This window comes from Cyanistes caeruleus, chromosome 30, assembly GCF_971803275.1.
Source record: "Cyanistes caeruleus chromosome 30, bCyaCae1.hap1.1, whole genome shotgun sequence".
Lineage (NCBI taxonomy): Eukaryota > Metazoa > Chordata > Aves > Passeriformes > Paridae > Cyanistes > Cyanistes caeruleus.
The window spans coordinates 1,741,164-1,759,193 of NC_141730.1; the positions used below are offsets into that span (position 1 = coordinate 1,741,164).

The following is an 18,030-nucleotide window of genomic DNA, read 5'->3' on the forward strand; positions in this document are numbered from 1 at the left end:
CTTCAGCCAGGAACTGCCATCCAGATGTTCCCGCAGGCCCAGCACATCTGGCCAGGGACTGGAGGCTGTGGATGTGCCACACCCCTGTCCTGCTGAGGGTGTTCTGACACCACAGAGCTCCTGTAATTCCTTGCTTTTCCCTTGCAGGTGCAGCAGGCTGAGCTCTCCTCCAGCCAGGATATGCTGCCCAAAAGGAGGAAGCTCAGCGAGCCCAAGGAGCAGTTTTAGCCGCCCACCACCGCTGGCCCGAGTTCTCTGCTCCCATTCTCTTGTTCCACGTCGCTGTTGGGTTTTAAGGATCTGTTCTGCTCCATTAGCAGTCCCCCAGGAGCGTGTTTTAAGGAAGGAAAACGTCAGGAAGCCCAGCTGAAGAATTTCAAACTGATTTTGTACAGGACCATCAGGCAGCGCCAGAAATCCTCGGATTTGGGGGTTTGTGGGTTGGCTCCAGGTCCTGATGGTGATGGAGGAAATTCATCCCCCCAGCACAAGGTTTCAGCAGTGCCTTTGGGCTGTGGTTCCGAGCTCAGAGCCTGCCTTGCCCCAGAACCCCTCCAGTTTTGGGGTGATTTCCAGAGCTTTCCAAAGGGCTGGGCTGTCAGTTACAGGTTGTTAAGAGTTTTGGGGTTACAGTGTTTGCTTTTCCTACCGGGACAGTTGGAGGAGTTGGATGCTTTGCATTTCTGCCAGACCAGAAGCACCATACTCAGGTGAAAATCCAGCCCTCTTCATGCCTTAAATTCCAGCCTCCCTGCCAGAGAAGGCAGGACTCTCTCATGCCAGGTCTCCAGGCCAGGAAGAGCCGTGGCAGCGGCTGTTTCAGGGTGTCAGAGCACGGGGAGAACCTGCGTGTCCTTGGAACGATTTCTGGCACAGCTTTCTCCTCCAACACCGAACCCTTCCCTGTCCGGCTGCCGTCGGGAATGGAGGCACGGGCGGGGACAGCTGCACGATTCTTGGCGGTTTTGGCTTTGCAATTAAGAATGTTCATCATCAGTCCTCTATTAAACGGCGTTCGCCTTCGGCAGCAGCGAGCTCCGTTACCGGAGGGATGGGCCGGGAGCAGGGAGAGGACGGGAACGGGATGGGGAGACGGGACTGGAGCGGGAGAGGGACGGGACAAGAACAGGAACGGGGATGGGAACGGGATTGGACACGGAATGGGACATGGGACGGGACAAGAACACGAACGGGAGCGGGGATGGGAACGGGACGGGAACGGGAACAGGACAAGAATGGGAACGGGAGCAGGGATGGGAACGGAACGGGAGCAGGGATGGGAACGGGACAAGAACAAGAACGGGAGCGGGGATGGGAACGGAACGGGACAGGAACGGGAGCGGGGGCAGGACACGCGGGCGGGGGCGGAGCCACCCCTGACAGACAAGAGGAAGTCCCGCCCCTCTGCCCATCCCGGCCGCGCTCATTGGCTGCTCCGGCCCGCGCGGGTTCCCATTGGTCGGAGCCGCGGCGTGGGCGGGGCCAGCGGAGCCCAGGAAGCGGCGGCGGCCCCGGGGAGGCTTTTCCTGCCCGCGGCCCCGGAGCGGAGCGGGCCGGGCGGACCCGCCGGGCCGCGGTGAGGCCGCGCCGCGGTGAGGCCGGGCAGCGGGCGGGGGGCGTTTGCAGCCCCCCAGCCCTCGTGTGGGGGGTGAATCTTCACCCGCGGGGCGCTGAGGCGGCGGGCGGGATGCAGCGGGGCTGGTCAGGCGGGGCGAGACGGAGCGGGCCGGAGGAGCGGGATAGAGCCGGGCCGGGGCCGGGAGGGGTGGCACGGAGCCCGGGGGGTGAGGCAGAGCCGGGCCATGGTTGGGAGGCGGCTGGGACACAGCGGGGGCCGCGGGCGATGGGATGGGGCCATCCCGGGACGCTGCTGGCGCCCCGCGTCCCCTCAGGGTGCGGAACCCGCCCGTGAGGCCTCGGGGGCTCCTCTGCGCCTCAGGGCTCCCGCCAGAACCTGCGGCTCCCACCGTCCCAGCACCCCCAGGGGTCACTCCTCTCCCTGTCACCGCCTGCGACACCGTCCTGGGAAGGGGGAGCTGGAAATCGCGGGGTAGAAGGGGTCCCGCGGTCTTGGGGAATGGGTTTGGGGGCTCAGCACCGGCACTGCCCGTCGTGTTTAGCAAACCTGGGCTCTCCCGTGCCCAGCTGCAGCGGGAGATGACGACGCTCACGCACCGGGGCCGGCGGGTGGAGGGCAGGAACTCGGACAAGAAGCCGGACAGCGAGGAGGATGCGGCTGCGGACAGGGAGCTGAACGAGGATGATCCCGATGACTCCAAAGACATCCGGCTCACGCTCATGGAGGAGGTGTTGCTCCTGGGGCTGAAGGACAAGGAGGTGAGGCAGGTGTCTGGTGGCACGTGGGCAGTGGTGTGGCTTGGTCAACCTGGACTTGAGGCTCTTGGGGAGCAGCAGAAGGGAATGGATGGATTCTTCTCAATGCTCTCCCTTAGACTCTTAGAACCTGCTTTGAATCACAGAATCATGGAATGGTTTGGGTTGGAAGGAACTGTAAAACTCATCCAGTTCCAAACCCTCGCCATGGGCAGGGATGCCTTCTGCTACCCCAGGCTGCTCCAAGCCTCATCCAGCCTGGCCTTGGACACTTCCAGGGATCCAGGGGCAGCCACAGCTGCTCTGGGCACCCTGAGCTGTGGATATGGCTGATAACTGCTGTCCCACCAGCTCTGCCTTGGGGACAGTGGCAGGAGGCAAGAGGTGCCCTGGGGGTGTTGTTTCACTGCCCTGTGCACAGCAATGGTGGGGTTGTTCCTTCCAGGGCTGAAGCCATGCATAGAAAGAGCCTCACCTGGTTTATCAAAGGGTGAACATCCTCCTCTCCTGCCTCAGTGCACCCTCCTGTCCCACAGGGACACCGTGAGCACTGCTCTGCTCTTGAAAAATTCATGTGGAAAAGAGCAGAGGTAGCTCTTGAGGGAAGAGGCAGAGGGCAGCAGAGTCAGCTGGGCTGGGAGCTGGAAGCAGGCACGGGCTGAGTCTGGACCCACAATGGAGAGGGAACAGAAGCTGCACCTCTGGTGGCTTCCTGGGCCAGGCAGGAGTGGGGATGGGGCTGGGTGGGAATGTCAGCACTGGGAGCTCCTCCTGTGTGCCTGCCACTGGCTTTCCTTGGCAGCAGTGGGGGGACTGCAGAGCTGGGTATTCCCAGAGGGCTGTTCCCTATGGGAAGGGGATCCTGGTCAAACAGAATTGATTGGTGCTTATCAGCTGCCAGGAATTCTTTTATCAGCTCTGCCTGGAAGGAGCTGTGGGCAAGGGGAAGATGCCTCCTGTCGAGTTCTCTGAGCTGCCTGGCCCTGCCTGTGCTGTCCCTGGGCCTGGGCTTCACCCCTGCATCCATCTTCTGGATCAGCTTGAGGAATCTTCAGCTGTGAGGGTGGTGAAGGCCTGGCACAGGTTATTCCATGGCTGCCCCATCCCTGGAAGTGTCCAAGGCCAGGTTGGATGGAACAGCCTGGTTTGGTGGAAGGTGTCCCTGCCATGACAGGGAATGGGATTGGTTGATTTTTAAGGTCCCTTCCAACCCAAACCATTCCAATATTCCAAAATCTGCTGCTCCTGACATGTAAATAGGGAATTGTAGACCAGGGAAAGCCAGCCAGGTGCCCAATGTGCTTCTTGGGGTGACAGTGGCAGAGCAGAAGCTTCTACAGAGGCTTTCCAGCTCCAGGAACCCGCTTTGGTCAGGATGGAACTCAGTGATCCTGGAGATCTTTTCCAGCTGTAACGATTCCACGATTCCTGTGTAAGCCTGTCTCCCACCCTGCGGAGCTGTGGTGGATTCATTCCTCAGGGCTGGGATTAAGCCCCTGTGAGGTGCCTGAACCTTGTTTTTCCTTAGGGCTCTGCAGTTCTGGATTGCTCCCAGCTGGTTCTGTGCTGTCACACGGATCCAGCCCGGATCCAGCCTGGGGGAGCTGCGGGATGTGACAGGGGCAGGAGCTGGGGCTGTCCTGTTTGAGAGCCCCAGATAACATCTAGGAGCCAAGTAGGAAGTGGCAGGAGCTCGAGGCTGTAAAGGGAACACAATGCAAATAATCCTGGAGCAAATATTTGAGAGCAGCCTGGGAGTGGGGTGCCGTGGGCTGCTTTTTTTCCTGTGCTGTGTTTGGTGTTCTTGGCTTGGTTAATGTATCCTGGGAATGGCCCTTCTGCCACCAGGAACCTGGGAGAACACAACAGATACAGGGGGGGAAAAAAACCTTGTCAAACTTTTCTTTTTTTTCCATCCTGTCCTTCCACATTCCTGTCCCACATGACCACAGGCAGCAGCAGCCTGGCCCTGAACTGAGCTCTGTTTTCACAGCTCGGGTGTTCACTCATGGTTTGATGACTGGGGAAAAACAAGACAATTTTGGCCAAATTCTATGAGCTCACGGTGTAATTTCATTATTTAAAGTACCAGTCTGTCCATGTAGGAGGACCTGGCTGCAAACCAGCCTGGCTTTTGTAACCAGTCTGATTCCAGAAGCTGGAAATAACCCAGGAGTTTTCAACTGGTTTGGAATTTAAAATTTCCTAGGGGTAATGTACCCTTGAGGCCAGGAAATCGAAACCTTTGCTCGTCTTCACACCCTTTCCTGGAAAACTTGTTTGTAAAGCCATGAGCAAAACCCAGGAGCGGAAACCAGGAGGGCAGGAATGAAAGGTTGCTTTGTCTTCCCTCACAAGGAAATGAAGAAAGCAAATAAAGATTTTCGTTTCTTTTATGGTTCTCTGTGCTGGGCAAGCCCAGTGTCCACATGTCCTGCTCAAACAGAGCTGGGGACAGGAGTTCACCCAAGGGGCTGGAAAACCTTCCCTGGGGGAGGGCTGAGGGCTCCCAGCCTGTTTTCCTTGGGAAGGGGCTCACTGGGTCACTTTTCACCAGTCTCCTGGTAGCTTTTAGACCTGTCCTTCCCTCCCTGTTTCCCATCCAGAGAAAGAGCAGCAGAAAGGGATTTTCCTACCAGGAACCCGTTCCAGGAGTGTTGGGGTCTCCCTTCAAACCAGCAGGTCATGGCTTTGATCCCACTGGGATCACCCTTCCCTTGGGCACACCTCAGATGCCAGCCCAGCCCCCTGAGCCTCTCCCTGAGCCCTGGCTGCTCCTGGCTTGCCCTGAAATCCCAGGAACGCCGCTCCGTGTTGGCCCTCACTGGAACAGCAGGAAACAATCGGGCTTTGTTCTCGTCAGGGAATGAAAGAGGAGTGGAAGAAGGGAAGGGAAAGGTCACCTGGGCTGCCCCTGCTCCAAACCGGAGCCAGCTCTCTTGGAAAGCATCAGCTGAGTGTTGTTGAACCTCAGGGAACAGGAAATTCCCTCCCTGCCCTTCCCTGGGCTTCCTTGTCCAGGTGGATTTTTCTCCCAGCTCCGATCTCCCTGGCTGCAGTTCCAGGCCAGGACTGTCCTGTGCACAGTTCTCTTCCTTTTTGCTGCTCCCTTTTATGTGTCTGATCTCCCTTATCTTCTTCTCCCTCTGTCCTCTTTTTCCTGAGTCAAATTCCTTTTTCAATTCCTGGTTCTCTGTGGGTTGTATTTCCCAAACCTTTGCACCTTTTTTCCCAAATTCTTTGCCTTTGGAGCTTGCAGCTCTCAGGATGAGGCCCCATCAACAGCCTGGAGTGGTGGGACAAGGAGGGATGGCTTCAAATCGACAAAGAGGAGGTTTAGATGGGATTTTGGGAAGAAATTCCTCCCTGTCAGGGTTGGGAGGGCTGGCACAGGTGCCCAGAGCAGCTGGGGCTGCCCCTGGATCCCTGGAAGTGCCCAAGGACAGGGCTTGGAGCAGCTTGGGACAGTGGGAGGTGTCCCTGCCATGGCTGGGGTGGAACTGGATGATTTTTAACATCCAATCCAAGCCATTCCATGGCTCTGTGAAGCTCCTGTGGGAACTGGATCTTGCTGGAGCCCCATGGGTTGTGGGGAAGCTCCTCCCAGGCCTGTTGTTGATTCTTGGGTACATCTAGGAGCTCTCAGGGGGGCTGGGGTTGGGGAATTTCCTCAAGGAGAAGAGCAGATTGCAGCTCCCCTGCCACCAGGCACATCCACAGCCAGCAGTGGGACAGAGCCTGGCAGAGCTCCTGGGTGGGTGCAGCCCCTCAGCAGCAGCACTGGCCTGCTGTTCCCATGGAAATAATCCCATTTTTCTCACTTTTCCTTGGATGTTTTGTGCCCTGGGGCTGGCTGGAGCCCGTGGTTGTAGGTGCAGCAAGGAGGGCACGGCCTGGACTGCTCAGGGTTTGCAGGAGATTTTGGGCAGGAGCAGAGGGATAATTGGAGCTTCTCACCTGGTGAGCAAAATCCATCCCTCTGGAAATCTGGGAAGCTTTGGAGAGGCAGGAGCAGGGAAAACTCCTGGACAGGGTCCAAGCAGGCCAGGAGGGACAGGAGGCTGAACAGAGGAAGAATTCCTTCCCATCTTCTTCCCCAGGGCTATACCTCGTTCTGGAACGACTGCATCTCCTCGGGGCTGCGGGGCGGGATCCTCATCGAGCTGGCTCTGCGCGGCCGCATCCGCCTGGAGCCACTGTCCCTGCGCAAGAAGAGGCTGCTGGAGAGGAAGGTGAGGCTCCTGCAGGAACCCTGCCAGGCTCTGGGGTTCTGCCCAGCCCATCCTGGCAGCAGGATCTGCTCTGGCTCTGCCCCCAGCTGACCCCGTGTTCCTGCTGCTCCTTCAGGTGCTGCTGAAGTCGGATGCTCCGACCGGGGATGTGCTGCTGGATGAGACCCTCCGGCACATCAAGGCCACGGAGTCGGCAGAGACGGTTCAGACCTGGATTGAGCTGCTCACTGGTAGGGCCAGGGGGAAATTCCATGTCCCCTGTCCAAAGATCTCCCAGAGCCCACCAAACACACCAAAACCCATCCAGAGTCCCAGGTCCAGCATCACCCTCTGCACCCAGAGCTCCAGAATGTGGTGGTGACAGAGCCCCAAAACCACCCTGGACCCTCAAATCCCTCCAAAACCCCTCTCCCTGGCCTGGCCCTGGATCCCAGGGAGATGGGGAGAGCAGGGGAAGGCTGAATGTGGGGGCAGAGAAGGATTTTCTGGGTGTTTTTTTGTTGGGAGCTCAGTGGAAATCTTTGACCTCGCTCCCCGTTAGTTCCTGCTGGCCTCACCAAGGCTGGGGTAACCCACAGGTGGAGGAAGCTTTGGATCTGCTGGGATCCAAGCCTGGGATCTGCTGCCTGTGGCCCCTGGGAGCTTTGCCAGGTGGGAGAGGAGGCTCTGGGTCAGGCCAAGGGATCAGGGTGGCAGAGCCCGGTGTCCGTGCAGGACAGAGGGACAGCCTGGAAGGACACCGGGATCGGGAAGCAAAGCTTGACCAGAATCTCCCACCCCTCAGGAGAGACCTGGAACCCCTTCAAGCTGCAGTACCAGCTGCGCAACGTGCGGGAGCGCCTGGCCAAGGCGCTGGTGGAGAAAGGCATCCTGACCACGGAGAAGCAGAACTTCCTGCTCTTCGACATGACCACGCACCCCGTCAGCAACACCTCCGAGAAGCAGCGCCTGGTGAAGAAGCTCCAGGAAAGCGTCCTGGAGCGCTGGGTCAACGATCCCCAGCGCATGGAGCGCAGGACTCTGGCCCTGCTGGTGCTGGCCCACGCCTCAGACGTGCTGGAGAACGTTTTCGCCAGCCTGGCTGATGACAAGTACGACGTGGCCATGAACAGGAGCAAGGACCTGCTGGATATGGACCCTGAGGTGGAAGCTGCCAAAGCCAGGGGCACCGAGATGATCTGGGCCGTCCTGGCAGCCTTCAATAAGTCCTAAAAGCCACCTCACACGGTGTGGGGGAGACCCTTGATGCAAGCCAGGGGTCTCCCCAGAGGGACCTGGAGTTCCTGGGGCAGTGGGTGGGCTCAGCCTGGGGAGGGACCAGGGGATTTTGCTTTCCCCTCCCCAGGCAGGGGTGGGAGGTGAGAGCCCCCACCACCACAGCCCCATGCCTCCAGGGAGAGGTGGCAGAAGCTCTTCACTCCTTAACCCTTGGGGATTTCCTTCTGAGGCCAGTGCAGAGCTGGGGGGGCAGAGCCTCGGCCCAGGAGCTGCTCCGAGAGGTCAAACCCCAGCACAGACAGAGCTGGGACACACTCCTGGGTGCCTCTCCCCCAGCCAGGGCCTGCCTGTGAGCTGTGTGGGTTCCCCTGAGGAACTCACAACCCTCCTGGGAAGGGTTTGGGGGTGTTGGGCAGTCGGGATCACCCCTGTCCCTGGCTGGCACGGGGCACTCAAACCTCCCCCGCGTGTCTCCATGGAGGAGCAGCTCCGCAAAGACCCCCAGGCTGTGCCCCCATGGCTCAGCTGCTCTTTCTAGTGAGGAAAAAAGTTAAACTGTGATTATTTTTGTTCACAACCCCTTTCCTTCCTCCCCCACTTTATTCTTCTGTAGTTCACTTAAAGGTATTTCTCTGCAGCCGCAGGGTCTGTCTGTGTTTCAGTGGGTGCAGCTGCCAGGAATTGGCATTTCAAGGGGCGCTGGCAGTGCTCGGGAGGGGCGCGGTGTCCCCAGGCTGGGGACACTGCTGTCATGAGCTGCGGCTGGTCTCAGCTGCTGCTCCCTGCTGGGTGGGGGTGGGTCCCTTTTTCCCCAGGCGGTTTTCCACGGCGGGGACAAGGCCGGGGGTGGTCGGTGCCGTGGGGGATCCCCCCGCATCCCCGGTCCTGCGAGGCATCCCCGGGGCCCCGGTCTCGAACCGGCGACGCTGCGGGACAGGCGCGCCCAAAGCTCCGCCCCTTTCCCCGCCCACTCGGCGCATCTCGATTCCCATTGGTCACTGTTCCTGTCAGTCACGGGTACCACGCCCTTGTGTTTGCACTACGTCGTCTCTATGTCCCGCCTTCCACGCGCACTGATTGGTCAGGTGTGATGTCACTGCGGCCCCTTCTGTGCGTTCATTGGGTGGAGCTGCTGTCCGTTACACAGCAGAGGCGGTGGAGGCGGTGACGGCCATTTTGGAGCAGGGCGCGGGGCCGGACACAGCGGAGGGAGCGCGGAGCCGCCCCCTCTCCGCCATGGCAGCCCCGCTCGGTACCAGCGCCTTCACGGAGGAGACCGGGCAGGAGAAACAGGTGGGGGAAGCCCCGGGGGAGGAAGGGGGAGCACAGCCGGCTCCCACTGGCTTGGCCGCACGTCCCTCTTTCCAGTTCTATGCGGGGATTGGTTGTTTCTGTTGTCCGTCTGGCGAATGCCGAGCTCTGATTGGCTGTGGGGGCTGGGGGTGGGCGGGACTTCCTGCGTGGGCTCGATGGCGGCGTGGGGGGTGCGTGGGGTTGGTGGGGTGGGATGGGAGCGACTGGGGCTGGAGGGGGCTGGTATGGGCTAGGATTTACCTGGGATGGGCTGCGACTAACCTGGGTTGCGCTGGGACTAACCTGGGATGGGGGTTACGGGGCTGGGAGAGGGATGGAGTGGGCTGGGATGGGCTCGGGAGGTTGGTAATGGGGGTGGGATGTACTGGGACTAACCTGGGGTGGGGGTCACTGGGCTGGGATGGGGTAATGGGGGCTGGGACTAACCTGGGGTGGGCTGGGACTAACCTGGGGTGGGGGTCACAGGGCTGGGATGGGGTGGAGGGGGCTGGGATGGGCTCGGGATGGGGGTAATGGAGGTGGGATGGGGATGACGGGGGCTGGGATGGGCTTGGGAGGGGGTAATGGGGGCTGGGACTAACCTGGGGTGGGCTGGGACTAACCTGGGATGTGGGTAATGGGGTTGGGATGGGCTCGGGAGGGGGTAATGCGGGCTGGGACTAAGCTGGGGTGGGGGTCACAGGGCTGGGATGGGGGTGGCTGGGGCTGGAGGGGGCTGGGATGGGTTTGGGATGGGGGTAATGGGGGTGGGATTCGGGTGACGGGGGCTGGGATGGGCTTTGGAGGGGGTAATGGGGGCTGGGACTAACCTGGGGTGGGGGTAATTGGGGTGGGAGGGGTCTGGGATAGGTTAAATGGGATGGGGATGCTGGGATGGGAGTGGGAGGGGGTTGGGATAGGGTAATTGGGGGTGCTGGGATGGGAGTGGGAGGGGGTTGGGATAGGGTAATTGGGGGTGCTGGGATGGGAGTGGGAGGGGGCTGGCAGCGCTGGGAGGGTTTGGGGTCACTGGGCTGCAGCGGTGCCCCCCCAGCCCGTGCAGGGCACAGGGGGGATGAACACCAGTGATGGGTGTGGAGGAAGGAGACTGGGAGATGTGGAGCTGGGGGAAACAGTCAGGGATTGTGGAACGGCTTCAGGACAGAGAGCAGCTCTCAGACCTCCTGACCCCTAAAATCCTGTCTAGGAATCCTAAAAGCTCCCCAGGATACCCAAAATTCTGCTTGGAATTATTGAAAATAGGACCCCCAAATCCTACCTGAGATCCTCCAAAATGCTTCCCAGGAGCCCAAAATCCTCTTGATGATCTGGAAATCATCCCCTGGATCTCCAAATCCTAACTGGAACCTTCCCAGGAGACCCCAAATCCTACCTGGGACCCCCCAAAATCCTCCAGCAGAACTTTCCAATTCTACCAGGACACCTAAATATCCTTCCAGGGTGATCTGGGAAGGGAAATCGGGGATTCATGGACTGGTTTGGGTTGGAAGGGCTCCTAAAACTCACCCAGTGCCACCCCCAGCCATGGAAGGGACATCTTCCACTGTGCCAGGCTGCTCCAAGCCCCATCCATCCTGGCCTGGGACACTTCCAGGGATGCAGGGGCAGCCTCAGCTGCTCTGGGCACCTGTGCCAGGGCCTCCCCACCCTGACAGGGAGGAATCTCTTCCCAAAATCCAGCCTAAAAGCCCAGTTTGCCGAGCCAAACATCAGCGTGGGTGTTTGGAGGGGCTCCCAGGTGGGAAGGAGGCAGAGGAGGGAGCTCTCCCTGGCCCACAGCTCCTGGAGGGAAAGGCTGTTTGTGACTGGGAATATTTTCCATGTGCGTTTCCAGGGAAGCACAACAGGGCTGGAATGTGCTGCTGGGTGTTGTGTAACAGCATCTCAGGTGGGTGTGGGGCTGTGGGGCTCCAGGGATTTACACTCCCTTGTGTTCCAGGACACTCAGGAGAAGGACAAAGCCATCCCCCCCGAGAGGGCAGAGGAGGCCAAGCTCAAGGCCAAATACCCCAACCTGGGCCAGAAGCCTGGAGGCTCCGATTTCCTGATGAAGAGGCTGCAGAAAGGGGTATGTGAGTATCCCTCAGTGGGACAGGCCACAGGGATCAGAACTGCCCCTCCTTCCACAGCCTGGCTATCCCCCAGCAGATCCCACTGTGTCCCCACACCCTGGCCTGAAACCTGTGAACCTAAAAGGTTCCAGGCAGAAAAACCCCTGAGCTAGAGGTGAAACAGGTGCTGGGATCCCTCCCTGGGGTGCTCCAGGGTTGAGCTTTTAGCCCTGATTTCAATGTGCTGCTGCAGTGGCTTGGCTGCACCTGCACTGCAAAGCCAGCCCTCGCCTTGTGCTGCTCCCTGCAAACAGAATTAAATCCCTCAGGAATGGAATTCAGTCCCTCTCCAAGAGCCCTCTGAGATTGGCCCTGCTGGCTCCTTACCTTGCAGAGGCTGCTGCAGGAAATACAAATCCCTCCCAGGCTGGTGGCAGGCAGTGGCTGTGTCCCCTCCCCAGGGCCATTCCCACTGTCCCTGTCACCCCTGGGCAGGGTTTGCTCTGTCCTGGCCTCTCCCTGTCCTTGGCTGTTCCCAGCTCTCCCTGGGCTGTTGTGGGAGGGAGCAGGGCTGTGCTGGGGCTGTGCTGGGGCTGTGGGCAGTGAGGCTGGCTGGATTGCAGGTGTCCCCAGAGCTGCTCCATCCCTGCCCTCCTCACCTGCACAGCCAGGAGAACAAAAGGCTCCTGCCTTGGCAGAAGGGCACGGAGGGCTCAGAGCAGCAGCAGGGGCTAAAGGGACTTGGGGAAATTAATTGAATTTATTATCCATCAAATCAGAGCTGAAAAACAAGTGAAATAAAGCTTAAAAAAGCACCCAAGGCATAGGGAGTGTGTGTCTGTGCTCCCCATGAACCCCCATGGGCTGCCAGGGAATTTCAGCTCGAGCTTCTCTTGCCCCTCCTTCCTCCCTGACCTTGGTGCCCACAGTCTCTCACACATTCTCTCTCCTCTGGCCACAATTCCATCTGCACAATCACTTTTTTCCTTTCCTAGATCTGGTGTTCCCAGGGCTCAGCCCTGGCCAGGGGCAGGTCCATTCCAAAGCTGGCTACACAAACCTGGAGCAGGTTTTTGTCAGGTCTGGGCTCCCTGAGGACACCAGGGGAGCACTCCCTGTGCCCAGCAAAGCCCTGGCCAGCTCTGCCACTGGCTCTGCCTCGGCTCCAGCCAGGCATGGAGGATGAGGCTGTGCTGGGAAGGAGCAGAGTCCTGGGGTGATGTGATGTGTGTGATAAGGCACTGAAGTGCCCTTTGAGCTGGGAGGTGGCCCCCAGCCAGGGCCTAGCAGGCAGAGCCCTGCAGCTGTTGGGAGCTGGATGGTCCAGGAAAGGCCTTGGCAGCAGCCAGGATTTGTTCCCTGGAGCAAAAGTCCTGCCTCTGTCACCCTGGCTCATCATCCCAGTCCAGAGGATCCCATTGGGCTCTGCCCCTGGGCTGAGCTGCCCTCAGCATTCCAGAGGTTTCTGGCTGGGGCTGAATCCCTGTGGAGCAAGGGCAGAGTAGGTCAAGGCTGGTCCCAGCCAGCCAAAGGTCCCAGCAGCCTGCAGTGTGTCACTCCTGCCTTGAGTCAGGCACAGGAGCTGCCACCCAGGGCTGGGCTGAGTCACTGGCTCATGGCCAAAGGGTTTTAAAGGCTGGGCTCACTGCTTGGATTTCCCCCTCGTTTTCATGGCCTGGTTTAGAGAATCCCAGCACTCCCTGAAAGGATCCTCGTGGCTCTGCTGTTCCCCTGCTCCTGCACACCCAGTAACCCAAAACACATCTCCCTTTTCCAGCAAAAATACTTTGATTCTGGCGACTACAACATGGCCAAGGCGAAGATGAAGAACAAGCAGCTGCCAAGTGCAGGGCCTGACAAGAACCTGGTGACAGGAGACCACATCCCCACGCCCCAGGACCTGCCACAGAGAAAGTCCTCACTGGTCACCAGCAAGCTGGCGGGGTAGCCTGCACTCTCAGCTGGGGCTGCCCTCTTTTTGTCTCTTTTCTTTTGGCTAAATGGATTGAACTTCACTGTACCATAGGGACGGGAGCACCAGAATCCACGTAGTTGTTTGAGTCTTTGCAGCGAACACACCCCAAATCTGAGTCAGGGGCAGGGCAGGGTTGGGTTGGCCCTTCCTCTCAGCGAGGCTTTGCCTTAATTTTCCAGCTGTTTGAAACCATCCCAGCTCACAGAGGCACTGGAATGCTGCATCCTTCCTGGGACAGCCCCGGGAGGAGCAGGAGAGGGACAGGGGAGGCACCTGGAGGAGGGAGGGGACAGTGGGGCTGAGGCCTTGGGGGTCACAGAGACCGACCCAGCTGGGCAGGAGGTGTCATCCCAGACCTGGCAGGTGTGATCCCTGATCATGAAAATGTGATCCCAGGCCTGGCAGGTGTGGTCCCAGACCATGAAAATGTGATCCCAGACCTGGCAGGTGTGATCCCTGATCATGAAAATGTGATCCCAGGTCTGGCAGGTGTGATCCCTGACCATGAAAATGTGATCCCAGGTCTGTAGGCATAGTCAGCTGTGTGTGTTGGAGCTTCAAAAGCGAAGAAATTGGCTGAAACAAAGAAAAATCCAGGGGATTGTTGGGCTGAGCTGCCTGGGCTCTGTCCCTGGTTCAGCTCAGCGGGTGTGGGACAGGGTTTGAAACATCCTCGTGGCTGGGTTGGGGGTAGAGCCCCAGCACAGCTGCCCCTGGCTGAGCTTGGCCAAAGGCCAGGGGGCAGTTCCTCAGTCCCTGGTCAGTTCTGTCCAGCAGGGCAGTGTCTGGCCAGGGCTGAGGTGAGGACAACTCTTCTCCAGCACCAGGGGCTGGGAGCTGAATGCAGCAGCAGCTCAGGACACAGCAGAGCCCTGCCCAGGCACCCCCTGCTCCCAGGCCTGGGTGCTCCCAGACCTGCAGCAGCCAGGGAGAGCCACTTGTGCTGCTGGAACTGATAATGGAGAGAGGCAGGACTGGGAGTGACCACCCAGAAAGGGATAAAAAGCACCAGGGTGGAATTTGAAGGGTGTTGAAGCAAGCCTGGTTTGAAAGTGTTGGGTATGCCAAGCTTGGATTTCTTTTTTCTCCTGCTTTTTCCCTTCTTGTGTTTTCTTTGTCTCAAGTCTGGGAAAAAAAAAATAATAATAAGAAAACCCCCAAACTAACACCAACTTCACAACAAAAAGTCCCAAAGCTAACAAGCTGTTGCTGCAGCCCTGCAGAAGCACACATGCTGGGGGTGGCACTGTCCTCTCCTGGTGCCCTGGGTCCCAGTGGCCTTTTCCATGCAGGAAAGGCATGGGATCAGGTGTGATCCCTGATCATGAAAATGTGATCCCAGGTCTGGCAGGTGTGATCCCTGATCATGAAAATGTGATCCCAGGTCTGGCAGGTGGGATTCCTGACCATGAAAATGTGATCCCAGGTCTGTATGCAGTCTGTATCCCAGGTCTTTCCATGCAGTGGGAATTGTGTGTGCCAGGGAATCCCAAAACCTGCCCCAGTTTTCCATTCTGGAAGCACAAGGGCCAAAGGAAGGGAGGAAGGAGTGAAGGGTGCCCGGGCAGGGCTTTCCCTTTGTGTTCCTGGGTGTTCCTTGGGAACCTGGGTCACCTGGGTCACTTCCCTGGTGCTGCCTGCACCAAGGTGTTGCTTCCCAGGAATGTTTGCCGAGGGTGCGATGGAATTTGTGTCTGCCTTCAGCTGGTTCCTGGATCCTCCCGTGAGAAACCGGCCCTGGGGCTGCTCCTGGCCACTCTCTGGGGAAGGGACAAGGGATGTGGTGGGATTTTGGACCTGCTCCTTGTCCCCACAGGGTCCTGCTCTGGCTCCAGCACTTTTCCAGCCCCTGTGTGACCTGGCTGGGGCAGTGGCTGCACACCCTCCTTGGATGTCCTGCTGTCTGTCCCAGCCATGTTGTAAATAGATACAAATATATAAAAATATATATAATTTTTTACATGTTCAACTCTTTTGGAGTGCCGTGCTTGCTTTTTATTAGAACAAACCCCAAAAGGGGAAATAAAACCCAAAAAGGGGAAGTAAAGTGAAGGATGCAAAGGGGCGTCGCTGCTCCGGGGCTGTCCCTGTGCTGGGGGGGACAGAGGCAGGGGACAGCCCCCAGCCACGTCTGTCCCTGGTGTCCAGGTGTGTTTGTGCGGGAGGGAGAAGGGATTTGGCAGCACAGGATGAGACCCAGCAGGAGCAGTTCTGAGCAGGGTTTATTCCCCTTCCACCCCGGAGCTGGGTGGGCACTGAGGGGGTGGGGGGTGATGCTGGCAGCCCCCTCCCCACCTCTCTGGGGGGTGAGGGGTGCTTGGGGCCTCCCTGTGGCTCACAGCAGAGTCTGGGGGCCACAGGGCTGGGGTTTTATCCTGCCCTCAGCACCAATCTCTGCCCCACTCCTCGCCGTGGGGCTCCAGCTGCCCTCCCGCACAGGGACATCCTCGCACCCTGTCCCAGCTTTGTCCCCACTGTCACCCCTCGGCTGCCCGCTGTCCCCGGGGCACAGGAGCACGGTCACTCCTGCCTTTCCCCCTCAGGGCAGCCCCTGTGGCCATGTCCTGCCTCATCCTCTGTCCCCACTCTCCTGGTGCCTTCACCTCTGGAATTTTCAGCCCTGACCTTTCCTCAGTCCCACCTTTCCCCTGGAGCTCGCCAGCCCAGCCAGGTGTGTCACTGGGCTGGGCCGTGCTCCCAGGAATCCTCCGATGATCCCGAAGCCTCGGTGCTGTGGATTCCCCAGAACTGGGAATTCCCGATCCCCTGGGACCCCCTGGGACCCCCTGGGACCCGCAGGGACGAGCAGGGACGCGCTGTTCCAGCTCAGGCCGTGTTTGTTCTAAAGCTTGGCACCGCCTCACAAAAATGTGCTGGGCGCTGCTAGAGCTGCCTGTTATTGCTCCTGGTGCCAAGAATTTGCTTCCCCGACAAGGACACATTCCTTGGGGCCATGGGAAGGACTTTGAGAGGGACGAGTTTCGTCTCGCTGGACCCAACCCTGGTTTGGGGGGTGGCAGTGGGGACAGGAGCTGGAGGAGGGGGGTGAAGGGACCCCCAGGGGGATGCAGCTCCCTGGTTTTGCTGGATCTGGGACACGAGAGCTCCAGGGCATCAGGATGGGGCCCTGTGCTCACCACAGCCTCCTCCACTGCTCCAAGCAGGGCCAGAGATGCTCAGTAAGGGGACAGAGGCTTGGATTCGTCACAGTTTGTCCCCAAAAATGCTGACCAGGGAGGTGGCAACTCTCAGCAGCTCCCTGGAGCTGAAAGACCCCGTGGGAGGAGCTGTGCTCTCAAATTCTGGCTTTTCTGCTCCCCACCCTGCCTGAACCCCGAGGCACCGGGACCTCCTGCCCCTGAGACCCCACGGCTGGGAAGGGCAGGACTTCCCTGGGTCCCTTTTGGTGCTGGGGGTTCAGCACAGAGCCCACCCTGCCTGTGCTGGGAGGGGAAAGCAGACCCCAGACCCCAGTCCTGTGGCCCTGTCCCAGTGTCTCATCACATCCCAGTTTGGTGATGCCACTGGGTAACGGGGGCTGGGGTCACCACGGCTCCACTTTGGTGGCATTTGGTGGCACAGAGAGGTTCCAGCACATCTCTGGGAAACGCTTTTGGGGGGTAATGGTGATTTCAGGGGCTCCAGACCCCAATTTCCAGTGTCTTGGGAGCCATCAAAGGGCTCTGAGGCTGTTGAGCTGCACTGGTCACTGGCTCTCAGGTAGGAATGGCCCCAGCCCTGCAGGACAACAGAGCCTTTGCCCCCACATCTCCATCCTGGACTTTCCGGGAGGTGGGGATGGAGCAGAGCCCTGGAAACGGGTCCAACAAAGGGGTGTTGGAGACCTCCCGTCCTTCCTCAGTGCCCCAGGGCAAACCCACGGTGTTTCCCTGTTCTTGGAGGGTCTGATCCACCTGCACAAACCCCTGAGGCTTCTTCCCTGGCCAAGCTTTCCCCAAAACAGGGCAGATTTTGAGGGCATCTTGCACAGTCCCAGGGGTCAAGGAGAGGCCTGTGGCCAAGGGAGACAAAAATTGACACCCAATGCCCCAAAGATGCTGAGAGTGACCCCAGGGTGACCCCAGGGTGACCCAGCCAGGTCCTGCCCTGCTCAGTGACCTCTCCGAGCTGGGTACAGCGGATTTCAGTCCTGGGGGAGATGTGGGACAACACAGCAAGGGCTGGAAGGAATGGGGCAGCTCCCCACAAACATCCAGATAAGAGAGCCAAGGTCAGAATGGGCTTCAAGCAGATCCAGGTGGGATTCCTTAGAATCATGGCATAGTTTGGCTTGGAAGTTTCTCTTGAAGGCCATCTACTCCTGCAATGAGCAGGGACATCTTCACTAGATCAGGCTGCTCAAGGGCTCTGTCCTTCCTGCCTCGGAATGTTTCAAGGGATGGGGCATCTACCTCTGGGCAACCTGTTCCAGTGTCTTATTACCTGCATAATAAAAAATTTCTTCCCTGTATCTACTCACTTTTCCAGTCTAAATCTACTCAGTTTTAGTGTAAAACCATCACCCCTCATCCTGGAGCAGTCTCACCGGGCTGGGTCACCCTCCCCACCTCCAGCCCCCTTTTCTGGAGCAATCTCACCGGGCTGGGTCACCCTCCCCACCTCCAAACCCCTCACCCTGGAGCAATCTCACCGGGCTGGGTCACCCTCCCCACCTCCAAACCCCTCACCCTGGAGCAATCTCACCGGGCTGGGTCACCCTCCCCACCTCCAAACCCCTCATCCTGGAGCAATCTCACCGGGCTGGGTCACCCTCCCCACCTCCAAACCCCTCACCCTGGAGCAATCTCACCAGGCTGGGTCACCCTCCCCACCTCCAAACCCCTCATCCTGGAGCAATCTCACCGGGCTGGGTCATCCTCCCCACCTCCAAACCCCTCACCCTGGA

General features: G+C 59.1%; 3 protein-coding genes across 23 annotated transcripts in view; all 3 read left to right on the top strand.

Moving 5' to 3' along the window:
- The window catches only part of HORMAD1 (HORMA domain containing 1), a 15,622-nt gene extending 14,595 nt beyond the window's left edge, over positions 1-1,027 (top strand). For all 13 annotated transcript variants that reach the window (XR_015279893.1, XR_015279892.1, XR_015279894.1 and 10 more), the window contains one exon: positions 148-1,027. Coding sequence is in view for 9 of the 13 variants with exons in the window: in XM_086866309.1 (XP_086722435.1) it covers positions 148-228 (81 nt within the window). In the remaining 4 variants the exon portion in view is untranslated. The remainder of the gene's footprint in view (positions 1-147) is intronic.
- Positions 1,028-1,480: 453 nt separating this feature from the next.
- Positions 1,481-8,421, top strand: GOLPH3L (golgi phosphoprotein 3 like). Of its 4 annotated transcripts, none has more exons than XM_086866341.1 (5): positions 1,481-1,576; positions 2,146-2,337; positions 6,435-6,566; positions 6,682-6,796; positions 7,351-8,421. In XM_086866341.1, exons 2-5 carry the CDS (start codon positions 2,158-2,160, stop codon positions 7,776-7,778), a joined length of 855 nt encoding a protein of 284 aa, XP_086722467.1. In that variant the 5' UTR covers positions 1,481-1,576; positions 2,146-2,157; the 3' UTR covers positions 7,779-8,421. The 4 variants fall into 4 exon arrangements, with proteins under 4 accessions (XP_086722467.1, XP_086722469.1, XP_086722470.1 ...); XM_086866343.1 differs by having other exon boundaries at positions 1,490-1,576; positions 2,121-2,337; XM_086866344.1 differs by having other exon boundaries at positions 1,546-1,592.
- Positions 8,422-8,855: 434 nt separating this feature from the next.
- On the top strand, positions 8,856-15,093 carry ENSA (endosulfine alpha). 6 transcript variants are annotated; one of them, XR_015279905.1, is made up of 4 exons: positions 8,856-9,077; positions 11,038-11,166; positions 12,927-14,433; positions 14,476-15,093. XR_015279905.1 is itself a non-coding variant. In XM_023941636.2 (3 exons), exons 1-3 carry the CDS (start codon positions 9,021-9,023, stop codon positions 13,095-13,097), a joined length of 357 nt encoding a protein of 118 aa, XP_023797404.2. In that variant the 5' UTR covers positions 8,890-9,020; the 3' UTR covers positions 13,098-15,093. The 6 variants fall into 6 exon arrangements, 3 of the variants coding, with proteins under 3 accessions (XP_023797404.2, XP_086722499.1, XP_086722498.1); XR_015279904.1 differs by lacking the exon at positions 8,856-9,077 and adding an exon at positions 9,206-9,268; XR_015279903.1 differs by lacking the exon at positions 8,856-9,077 and adding an exon at positions 10,069-10,920.
- The last annotated feature ends 2,937 nt before the right edge of the window (positions 15,094-18,030 follow it).